Genomic DNA, 12,980 nt, shown 5'->3' on the forward strand with positions numbered 1-12,980 from the left:
ATTAGTTGTGATATTTTAATATTATTAAAATGATTTTCAATAATACTCGATACAATCATAGACTCTATCTAATGTTATTAGAATGGTTTAGTAACAGAGTCAGTAGTACTAAAAAAAATAATTTACTATAATAGCAGGTATCGTTGAAAATCTTTTCCAGTAATCTTTCGTACCCATATATTATTAGTGCCAAATTACAATTAGATGTGTGTGTCATTAGGTTGCCCCTACAACAAACAGAAAGTGGAGAAGCAACCTAGGAACACATGCTCATACCAAACAAAAGTCAAAGGGTGCTACTCTTTGACACACACGCCGTGCCTAGGGACTAAGCACCTACGAAGGGGTAGTTAGGAATGGCAACGGGGCGGACGGGGGCAGGGAGTATACTCCCCGTCCCTGTTCCAGCGACCCTGTCCCCATACCCATCTCTGTCCCTGACGGGAAATTGAAAATATTCCACCTCCCCGTTCCTGCGGGAAATTAGGCGGGGACAGGAATTTCCCATTTCCCGTCAACTCCTAGTCAAAATGTTAAATAAATGTACATTTTAATAATAAAAGATTTTTAAAATATACGTCATAGTTTTAAATTTTAAAATACTATATATATATATATATATATATATATATAATTATTCGGGGACGGGACGGGACGGAGAGGGGTATCCCGGTCCCCGATCCCCGAAATTTTTCCTCATCCTTGTCCCCGTTAGAGACTGGGACGGGGCACATTACCATCTCTAGGGGTAGTGCCCAATCCAAGTCCTAAGTCATAATAACACTTAAGTCATAATTATGAATTAGACGCACGATGGTTTATGAAATCAACACATTATAATATGAGTTAATGGTAGTATCTAGCAACTTAAGAGCTTTTCCATTTGTGATTTTTTAGAATTTTTTTAAAATTCCAAGATGAAAGGGAGAGATCGTGAGATGGATGAGAGCGTGTAAGAAAGAAAATAAATTGAATATGCGTAAGTTGGGTTTTTTGTGGGGCCCACACATAGGAGAGCGGAGTGAACACAAAGACAAGTGTTATTACTAGTGAAATTCGAACATGTGACATAAGCAATTTAACATCATACTTTGAGTTCAACCAACTAAACTATTCAAACTATTAACAATTTATACATAAATATATGTTTTATATATAACTTAATGCTATATACATACATATATATAAAGGGTGGGGTGGGGAAAGGGCAGCTGCCCAACTATGCCTCTAATTACATATATACCTCAGAGACTAAATTTGTACCACGAATATATAATGAAGGATCAGATATGTAATTTTTTATAATAATAATAATAATATGTATTTTCAAAAAAAAAAAAAATATGAAAAGAAAAATAGCGTAGGAGAGAATCAGGTAAGGTAGCGCACTAACACCACCACCACCCCCTTTGGAAAAGCTGCCCCTTATAATACACATTCCTCCCTCATTTTCTTCTTCCATACAAAACGCTTTTCATTTTCACCTCTTTTTTTCTGCTCTCTCTATCTCTCTCTCGGGCGCTAACAATGGCGGATCAGCTCACCGACGATCAGATCTCTGAGTTCAAGGAAGCCTTCAGCCTGTTCGACAAGGACGGAGATGGTCAGCTTTCCTTTATATAGCGCTATTGTTTTCTCCTGATTTTTATGTTTGAATCCCTGATCCAACTCCTGCTTTTCTTTGACCTTCATCCATTTCATCTTTTCCTGATTATCTGATTCTGATCTGGGATTGCATGAGGTGAAAGGCTGGGATTTTTTCAAATCTGCGTCTCTGTTGACCTAGATTTTGCTTTATTTATGTTTTGATGATTGATTATTTTGTCTGGATTTGGGTATTTACGTTCGTGTTTCTGAGGGTTGCGGCATGTTTTATAATGGAATTGAGTTTATCGTCGATCAATTGGAACTTGCTCGCTGTGATGCATCTGCAGTAAAACCTCTCGATTAGGTTTCTCTCGAGTCTTTGATGTGGTTGGCTTTGACGGATGGGAATGTTGTCTCTTACACAAATGTATATGGATTTGTGCGCAATATTTGTTTTGGATCAAAGTTTGCAGTGATGCAATCGTTTAAACGCGATTTCTACAATTAGCGGGCTCCAACATTTAACTTGAGTTAGATAATAGTGACCTTGATCCAAATGTTTGGGGGAATAAGAATTGGATCCATATTTAGGACCTCAAATTTAACTATGTGCTTTATTTATGTGATGGCTTACTTTATTTAATTATTTATTTTGGTTTAACATGATTGCTATATGTATAGCTCCATAGCAATCCTTAAATTGTTATTATAGCCATTTGTGTGGTTTAATTTTCCAATTTTGGTGGATGTATGCTTTAATGCTTTTAAAGTTTGACTTTTAATTTACTTAAATCATGCTGAGGCATTTTGGTAATAAATCTTTGTTGCATGGAGAAGGATTTTGGTAACCTCATAGCACCCACCTTATACTGCTATAAATGGCAAAGTTGTCCCATTTTAGAGTAAAAATGTTTGTCTATGTCTATATCGTGTCTCAAATATTTGTTAATACATTTATTATCTAATAAATGAGGAGTTTGTATACCATACTCCCCAGGAGGATATATATTTGTACTCCTTATGCTACATTTCTGCGGATTATATTTCTCTGTTGTAATGCCAACTCGGCATGCAAGTATGCAACATAAGCCTAGGAAAGCCAATGCTTATTCCTAGGACTAGTAGTATCAAATAGTTAACCCTCAATTTTGTATATATATTTGCTAATAATTCAGGTCATGGGCTCATGGCTCTGTATTTGCAACTGAAGATCAAATTTGATTAGAATGCTTTGTTGCTTAACAGTTTAGAAATGGGTGTCTTCTAAGAAATTTTTTTTTATGCGACATCCCCTCCCCCACCCAATAAGAATACTATAATTAGAACATTTTGCTGTTTACCTGTTTGCTATATATACTATTATCATTGATTCATTTAACTTTCTCTTTTGTTTCCTTTTTTATGTGAATTCCATTTATATTCTTAATGGAATGGAATTTAAAATCTACCTTCTTCCTCCACTTTGAAAAAACAGAAAAAGGAAGGGCAGGGACATGTATTCTGTTAATTATAATTGTTTCTAAATTTCTTTCAGGTTGCATTACTACCAAGGAGCTGGGAACAGTTATGCGGTCGTTGGGGCAGAACCCAACTGAGGCTGAGCTTCAGGATATGATCAATGAAGTTGATGCTGATGGCAATGGGACAATTGACTTTCCAGAGTTCCTTAATCTCATGGCACGTAAAATGAAGGACACTGATTCTGAGGAGGAGCTCAAGGAAGCTTTCCGGGTGTTTGACAAGGACCAGAATGGGTTTATCTCTGCTGCTGAGCTTCGCCATGTCATGACAAACCTTGGTGAGAAGCTTACTGATGAGGAGGTTGATGAGATGATACGTGAGGCTGATGTTGATGGGGATGGCCAGATCAACTACGAGGAGTTTGTGAAGGTCATGATGGCCAAGTGAGAACTGCTCAAACCTCAAACTTAATCTTTAGAAGTAAAAGGGGTACAAAAGAGGGAAACCAGGGCAGATAAGTTTGAGATTTCAATTCTTGTTAGGATGTTTCCTTCGGTATTATTAACTTTGTTTCAGTGCTTGCATGTGTTCCTATTCGCATTGTTTCGTAATGCTACTCTTGAGTATCTTGTTTGCTCTTTGCTCTGTTCCTTGTTTTTGTAGTTGGGGCTGTTAGTGACCTCTGGTATTTATTCCCCAATTATAGGTAGTATGAGCCTGCCATTGGAGAATTTGCTTGTTTTTCTTCATGAGTGACTAGTTTTGTTAATATTCTAAATTCCAATTTTTGCCTGCTCTCAAATAACATGCAATTTACTTCCCTTCCCCAATTCTGTTAACCTTCAAATCATGCACTGGTGGAGCAGCCATTGATTTATGGATATTTCTTACTATGTGGATTGCACTAAGCTTTTGATCCACATTGGAAATCTCTTCATCCTCCTTCTGGCAATGCACTACACCACATATTCTATTGAGACTTCTTGTAAATAGAGAATTCCAGGACTAAATGAAGCTTTTGTCATTCTATATTGTTTGAACAAGCATGCCTTATGGGGTGACCATCTGCTTCTTTGCTAATTTTCAGTTTTGGTCCCACAAGTTGGGGCATTTTTACTTCTTGACTATCATTTTTTCTTTTCATTATTAGTCCTTTCAGCGAGTTTTTTTGGGTCACTTCTGTGCACATGCTGATATCAGGTGATGTTTGGCCAAAAAACTCGCCGGAAGAACTAAATTGGTAGGTAAGAAAGAAATTAAAATTGAGACTAATACTGAAAAAATGATAGTCAAGTTGTATAGGTGAAAATGTCAATTGGGTCAGAACTAATAATAATAATAATTACTCTCTTCAACTGCATGGCAAATTATACCATGGATCAGGGTTGCAAGGTAGACTCTAATCGAAAAATAAAGTACAGAATTTTTATATCAGAGTTCACAATGCAATATGAACTCGTATATCAATTGGTGGACATTACACTTGGGTCTTTGGTTGAATAATGGGTTTGTTTAGACAAATCTTGCCTAGTTTCATTTCATCAATTAATGGGCCTCTAAGGCCCATGAATGCCAACAATGCCCATTTCCACCTAAAACATACATAAGATCATTTTATAGTCGTGAACATGATCTACATTGTCAAATGAATCTACATTGTCAAATGAATTATTGGTATATATGATCATTTTAAGTTTATTACATGTATTTTTCTGGAGGTTTATTAGTATATTAATTAACTAAACAGAAACATATAGTACATTAAAAATAAACGACAATATAATTTTGAAGACTTATATGCAATTTATTCTTCATTTGAATTCTAGGTAGCAGGCAAATAAAAACGATAATGAAAAAATAAATAATTTTGTTGGGGGTTTTTATAAAAGAAGGGTGGGAGCATATATATAGAATGATGAAATAATACAGGTTTTGTATGATTATGTACAGATTTAGGCAGAACAGTATTGTAGGAAGGAAAGAATCCTTCAGTTGCAAATCCAATGGGAAAGGGAAGGGCAAGAGAAGACGCAAAAGAGATGCACTGCGCCGCCAGTGCTCCATTTTATAAATTATTATAATTCTCCCCTCTTACATAAATACACATTTTCCAACTTCAATTCTTCTCTCAATAATCTGTAATTTCTATTCCGTTACTCTTCTAATTATAGCGACATAAGTAAAGGAAAAAAAAACATGTAAATTCTCTTCCCGTATCAAAGTTGTAACCCATTATCTGTGTATTAATATTAGCGGTGTAAAAACGTTAAAACGTAATTTGCAATCTCAGTGGGGAGATAAAGAAGATATCATCAATTGCATTAAGGGAAAATGCAAAAAAGACGAAGAATAAGAGGAGGTTAAAGTTGAAGATTTTTTAATATTATTTTGTTAAGTTATTTTTGTTTAACTAGAAGATCAGTTGAACATGTGCATTTTTTAATCTTATTGTATATGTGTGATGTACTAACAAGTTTGCTATTGAATGAAATTTTTAAATTTTTGCCTAGTTTAAGTTTTCTTTCAACTTAGGATATATTGTCAAACTCATAGGTGCAATGGGGTTAATGAAAAAAAAAAATGATCTCAAAATAACTTTATTAAGTTTTTTTTTTTTTTTTTTAATATCGCTAATTGAGCATAAATTTTGTCATCACCAAAAATGAAAAAATTGTTAAGACTAGTTGTAAATTTAAATTTTGATAATACAATGTATAAGTTAGGATAGAACTGGAAACACCTAAAATTTTATTGAAAAATTGGTTCAAATCAACAAGGTATATACGTATACAATGTAAGTCCAAACAATATAAAAGTTCAGCCAACAATACAAGGTAGAGGATTCTACAAGCAACAGATGATCCTAAGTAACAAAGATTTGATAAGCAACATGGCTTATAAAGCAAAAGAGAACGATCAGCAACATGGCTTATAATCTTGCTTAGCTTTAATTTTCTTTAGCATTTTCAATCGTACAAAACGTACTAGTGTGTTATAAAATGTATTTTTTTTAATTGTACTTTAACTAGTGGTAAGTTTTTCTTGAATATTTTGTTAAGTTTTCAACATAACCTTCATATGTATTGTTGAAAAAATTAACTCTTATAGTCACCCCTATACTTATTCTTTCAAACTTGGACCATCAAATTCTTTTTTTAACAGCTAACCTTTAATGCCAAAGACTTTATGGTCTAGTGGCACCCGGTTTACATTCCCACATGGAAGGTAGTGGGTTTGAGCCTCAGTGGAGGTGATTGGTGACTCGACTCTTAGTGCTTCAGTAAGTACTACATTGTAACATAGTCAATAGTACTTATAATGAGAAAGTATAAAACATAGTACTCAAGAAAAGAAATCCAAAATTTGAGATCGGATATAGAAAATTAAATTATGGGGATAAGCTTGAATTAATATAATATAATTAATCAAACCCAAAATTTCGAAATTTCTCATTAGTCAACATATTGTAATTAAGAAATATGCTTTTAATTAATATTGCATCATTATATCCCATTTGACATATGACTGTGTGCCTTTATTTAATCCTCAAGACCTCAAGTACTAATATAAGGAGAATGATATATGTACTCCAATGGAGTAAAACTACAATCACGCGTCTTTATTTTATTAGAATAGGATTAAAATAAAATAATAAAAATTGTGGCACATATGATTTTGAATGAATCAAAAAATGTGGGAGTATGTGTAGCATTACTCCTAATATAATGGCCTAGAGAAACTCGCCTCTCATTCAAAAGTTATTTCATATTTAATACTTTTTCTTTTTGACTTTGATGGTGTTATTTAAAATTTGTTTCATACTTTTTCACTAATTAAATTTTTCAAAAATTAATTTCAAAAGATATGTTTGTCGGTAAAAGTTCATGATATTAATACTAATCAAGTTGAGTCTTGGTTTAGACCCATTCAAGAGGAATTTTCAAAGCGGTTTGATCCAAAATGTGTTAACTAGAATCGAATGTAATTTTCAAGTATGAGAATTATGTTTTACTCATTCGACCACTCTTTTAGGAAAAGTCAATCTATTTTTTAACTTCCAAATTAAGGGGTTTAATGGGCCTACAAAAACCACACAGTTTATAGTTGATTCTGATGTGACTATTTTTGTATGGTTAATTGTTTCTTCTTCTTCTTCTTCTTTTTTTTTTTTTTTTTGGCTTTAAATTTAAATTTCAACTCACCATAAAATGTTACATCATGAAGTTGAAAGATGTTTGGTTGACATGAATTTTGATTCAATTACAACGTAATTCAACAAAGCTAGAAACTACATTGTTTGGTTAGAGTGAATTTCAATTCCCTCTATTTGTGGAATTGCAATTCATGTATCCCCCTAAGATTTGGACTTCAACACATCTTGGAAAGGAAAAAACAAGAAAATGACTAACTTGCCTTTGATTATTATTATTGTTGTTGTTGTTGTTATTGTTACCCAATGGTATTTTAGTCTTTATATCACTTCTTCCCTCCTCATTTCTAATAATTTTATTCTTCCCTACCAAATAACGCAATCTGAATTCCTACTTTATTTTCACCGTATTTTTTCCCACCGACTAACAATTTATTTCCTTCCTAATTCATTTCTTCCAACTATACCCTCCATTAGTGTGTGTGAGTTGTAAATGTATAGGAGCGTGATAACGTTCCGGTCAAATATTCTTGACTTTTTATTTTAGTGAAATTTAATGTGATTATGTCTTTAACCGAAGAAGGACAAAATCAATTAAGTCAATCTGCAATGATGCCTAGCGTTGTGATTCTATTCATCCTCCCAAAATCCTCACAATTTTGTTTCAAGATTTATTAATTTTGTTGTTCCTATTTCGTCCTTGTTGAAATTCATAATATTATACTCCGTAACAATCACTGGCCCCCACCACTACAACCTTATATATCTCATTTTCTTCATCATTTTGTGAAATATTATATTCCTCAGATCATTTTGCTTTTCCTTTCATGCATGGAGACTATAATGAAGCCTCCATTTTTCTGCTTTTGTGGCAAGCAGTTCAGTAGTGGGAAAGCCATGGGAGGCCACAAAAAGGTCCACTCGCGGAAGCTAAGGAGAAGCGAAAATGACGGTCCCAGGGAGAAGACGCCAACCACGGCCCGAAGAAGCCCGAGCCTGAGCCCAAACTTGAACAACCTCAAAGGCGGCCCCACCGCCGCCGTCATCTCTGCAAGAACTGAAAATGGCAAACGTGAACGTGATGTGCCGCTGAAAAAGACGTCGACCATGGTCCGAAGAAGCCCGAGCCCAAGCCCAAGCCCGAACAACCTCAAAGGCGGCCCCACCGCCACCGTCATCTGTGCAAGAACAGAAAATGGCACACGTTATGTGCCGCCCAAGAAGACGCCGACCACGGCCCGAAGAAGCTCGAGCCCAAGCCCGAGTCCGAACAACCTCAAAGGCGACGCCATCGCCACCGCTGCCGTCATCTCGGCAAGAACTGAAAATGGTAAACGTGATGTACCACCGAAGAAGACGTTGACCATGGCCCGAAGAAGCCCGAGCCCAAGCCCGAATCCAAACAACCTCAAAGGTGGCGGCGTCGCGGTCATCTCTGCAAGAACTGAAAATGGCAAACATGATGTGCCGCCGACCACGGCCCGAAGAAGCCCCAGACCAAGCCCGAACCCGAACAACCTCAAAGGCGGCGGCCCCACCACCGCCGTCATCTCTGCAAGAACTGAAAATGGCAAACCTAATGTGCCGCCGAAGAAGCGTAAATTAATAATGGAGGAGGAAGATGATAAGAACTCTCCGCCGCCACCGCCGGCAGCGGCGGCGGAGCGGTTTTTTTGCAGCATTTGCGGCGTTGATTTTCAGAGGCATCGTTCACTGAGCGCCCATAACGGCCATCACACTAAAGCAGCTCGGAAAATGCTCCCCTATAAAGTCTTCGATGTATCTTCTTCTTCTTCTTCTTCGTCTGATGATGATCTCAACGATAAAGATTATGACATTAACGAAGATTCAGAAGAAGAAGAAGAAGAAGAAGAAGATTATGAAGCGGAGAAGAAGAGAATGACGTTCAAGTGTCCTTACAATTGCGGAAGGGTTTTCCGGAAGGGGAAGGCGCTGGGTGGGCATAAGCGTCATTGCAGAAACAGGGCAGCCGCCGCCGCCGCCGCAGCTCTCGCCGGAGGTCATGGCCGGGAAGCCGCCGCCGCCGCAGATGAGGACAGAAATGGAATTAATAGGCTTGGATTCGATTTGAATGAAATCCCAGATTCAGATGATGAATATAATGCTGCAGAATAGAGGTGAATTGAAGATCGATCAACAAATACTAATTTAAGCTTTTTTTCCTGCCGGCGTTAATGATCATACTTCTGAAGCTCCATTGTTGTTTGATTATATTGAATATAATCTATGGATGTGAGCTTCAGGAATATAATTATTGTTTAAACCTCTCTTTATACTATGCATGTTTTGAGTTTTTAAATCAAAGGTACTTTGAATTAGTAGTGGGTTACATTAACTAACCAAATGGTCCAGTGGCACTCAATTACACTCTCATATAGAAGGGAGTGTTTGAGGGTTTAAGACTCAATGGAAGCACTTTGTGCTTCAGTAGGAGTTATGCAATAGAAAAGAACTCTTAACTTCCAAAATTTATGTTTCCAAAAAAAAAAAAAAAAAAAACTCCTAAAATTTCTTCAACTATCATATTTTTCATGTTGCTCACATGTTACCAGTCATAAAACTGATAATTAAGATGGATGAAGGGTTTGCCTCCTTCGTCCAATCCAAACGGAGGAGGCAATACCTCCCACCAAACAATAGGGACTCGGGGTCCGGAAGCCTATTGTCTGGGCCCAAGAAGATGACTTAAGTAGCTTAGGAAGAGTCCAGAACCTGGAGCTCGTCTATGGGCCTGGGGTGATGGGCCTTGATCGACTTAGTCTTACGATCCACGCATGGACCTTGATCAAGTTTTGTGGTCCACCACGAGTTTAGATGCACTAGATTAGTTATAATTATATTTCCTTAATAGCTTATGTTATAATTATTACAAACCATGCATGTTGTATTCCATTATGTTCCTTTCTTACAATCTACTTGCAATACCCTGACATTGCATCAATCAAGGAAATATAATTGCAATCATATTATTCTTATCATTTTATTATCCGGACCTTTATATTTTATGCGGGATTGTTGATCCATATATATAATTGCATACCTCTAATCAATTAGTTTCATCAAATATTTTGGAGTTTAATTAGAATTGAAATTAGACGTTATGTTATTATTTTGGAGTTTAAGTATTTGTTAGTACATTATTTTTATTTATTAATGTGTAATAGTACATTTTACACGTTTAAGTACAGATTTGCGAATGCTTTGACTCATGCGTTAGCAAGAGCTGCGAGTTCTCAGTCTGGTCCTAGTGTTTGAGTTTCCACTTATCCTTCTTGTATTCAGCATTTGATTATTTAATATATTCTGATTTTTTCTTTCAAAAAAAATGTAAATTAATATAGGTATTTTAGACTATGCATTTAAATTATTTCGGAATATATATAAATATTACGGACTATATTATTGGATCATATGATTGAGATGGAAGACAATACATATAGCAAGCTTAATTTTGAACATGAATGCTGATATATATATATATATATATATGCAACATATATCAAATGTAAAATGTAAAAGGCAGCTAGCTAGCTAGCGGCATCAAATCAAACTCCGGGCGGCGGGTTAATGACACCGCCGAGGCAACCGGTGCCACAAGTGACGCTGTTGGTGCCGCAAGTGGTGAAGCACGGCAAGGACTCGACCACGCCGGCGGCGGCGCACTGGAGGGTGCAAGCCAGGGTCATCTGGCTACAGTTGACGAGGCACTGCCCTAGCTGCGCGGGTAGCTGCGGCTGCCCTCCGCCTTGGCGCACCGTCGCCAGAAGCACCACCACCATTATTATCGCCGTTGTTGTACTGCAGGCAGAATTGATCTGAAGAAACCCCATTCTAGATTAACGATGAAAATAATGGTTTATATATTTATAGTCGATTATGCAGTGGAGTTTATTAATGTGTATATAGAGGTGGTAATTAAGGATGCAGAATTGCAGGCTTAAAGCAAGGAGGAAAGTGATGAGGTAGCTTAGCTTTCTGTTAGGCGCAGCATTGTCGTCATCTATGCAATATGCATGTATAACGTGCAGGCCAGCCGGCCGGTGTGCCAGATCCCACGCTGCAATTCACGAACCCAAAACCTTATCCAAATTTTCATGTGGACCAGGCATCAAAGCGACCTTTTTTTATTAATGAAAACAAATGACTGAAATGGTTTTCGTTCCGTGCTGTTAACTGTTATATGCACTGCAATTTCTTTTCAACGCCACTCCACTGCATACCCTGCAGTTACTTTTCGATATAACTGCAGTTTTATTCCACATTATATACTCAAATATGTGAAACTGTTATTCAGTTTCCTTTCAACACAACTACAGTTTTTTTTTAATATACTGCAGTTTACTTTCAACACAACTACAATATTATTTCGATATAACTACAGTTTTATTAGACAATATACACTCAAAAAATGTGAAACTATTATTCAGTTTCATTTTATATGCACTGTAGTTTCATTTCGATATAACTACAGTTTCATTTGATAATATAAAAACAAGTGTGAGACAGTATCTTTTGAGATGAACTGTAGTATCTTTTACGGAGCTCCGTTATAACTTACGGCGACATTTTCTCTTACTTAAAAAAACAACGGCGTTTTGTGACCATGGTCCACAATTCACAATGCATTGTGGATCATGGTTCAACGTATAGTGGTTGAAACTCTATGGTGAGTGTTTGGAAAATGATTCATAGTAAAAGTCTGGCTTGTTTGATAGGTAAAACAGTTTCTTTCTTGACTTAACTTATTGATACCATAATAAGACAATAAGCTCAAAATGCAAAAACTACTTTGTGTAGTTTATTGGTATCAGTTATTGTATTTCTATTTTAAAAGTCTAATTTACATACCGTTAATAGTTATTGTATTGTAGTGTTTATATTTATTTCAATTTTTACATTTTTAATAGAGTTAATTTCAGAAATGGCCCTTCGACTATTAACTTTAAGAAGCATTTCTGGAATTAACTTTTTTAATATTATTAAAATCGCCAAGAATCTTACATTTGAATTGACTCCTGGCCTAAGACACACATACAACATGATGTTTTAATATTTCAAATATGTTTTTATTTTGAAAGGAATATTTTAAATATGTTATGTCATGAAAAATAATATGATATTAAATTTGGCAACTTATCTTTTCCTAGTCTCAACCAACCCTAGCTAGTTCATTTTTTTTTTTTTTTTGCTTTTTTTTTTTTTACCACTCCTCTATTCTATATGGCATCTTAAAAATTGTGAAAAAAATATTTTTGATGTGATTGCTCTAAAAGAATCATTTTTCTCTCTCTCTCAATTTCTCCTTATTTTGTCAAATCGAAGTGTGGAGGCGAGAGAAGAAATTTTTGTGTTTGAGAAATTCCTTTAGGTGCTTAGGTTAAATTAATGTTTACTTTAAGTGGGCTAATATTCATCAATTTTGTATTTAATATAGGCGCAAATGATTAAGTACAGACATAAAAATGAGGGTTAAAAATGTAAATTAACATAGGCATTTTAGACTATGCATTTGAATTGTTTCGGAATATTCTTATACGAATATACATACAAATATTATATTATTATTATTATATCATATGATTCAGAAATCAGAAGACAATACATATATAGCAAGTTTTTGAAACTATAAAATTAAAGGCCCATCAAATTAAACTCCGGCCGCCGGCGGGTTAACACCGCCGAGGCAACCGGTGCCACAGCTGACGCTGTTGGTGCCGCAAGCCGTCATGCACGCCATGGCGTCAAGCACGGCGGCGGCGCC

The 12,980-nt window shown here is 36.0% G+C and overlaps 1 protein-coding gene across 1 annotated transcript; it reads left to right on the forward strand.

The window, feature by feature from the left end:
* The first annotated feature begins 1,446 nt into the window (after positions 1–1,446).
* Positions 1,447–3,850, forward strand: LOC116016773 (calmodulin-7). The gene is made up of 2 exons (XM_031257168.1): positions 1,447–1,603; positions 3,122–3,850. Exons 1-2 carry the CDS (start codon positions 1,528–1,530, stop codon positions 3,493–3,495), a joined length of 450 nt encoding a protein of 149 aa, XP_031113028.1. The 5' UTR covers positions 1,447–1,527; the 3' UTR covers positions 3,496–3,850.
* The last annotated feature ends 9,130 nt before the right edge of the window (positions 3,851–12,980 follow it).

The sequence above is a fragment of the Ipomoea triloba genome, chromosome 4 (assembly GCF_003576645.1).
Source record: "Ipomoea triloba cultivar NCNSP0323 chromosome 4, ASM357664v1".
Taxonomy (NCBI): domain Eukaryota; kingdom Viridiplantae; phylum Streptophyta; class Magnoliopsida; order Solanales; family Convolvulaceae; genus Ipomoea; species Ipomoea triloba.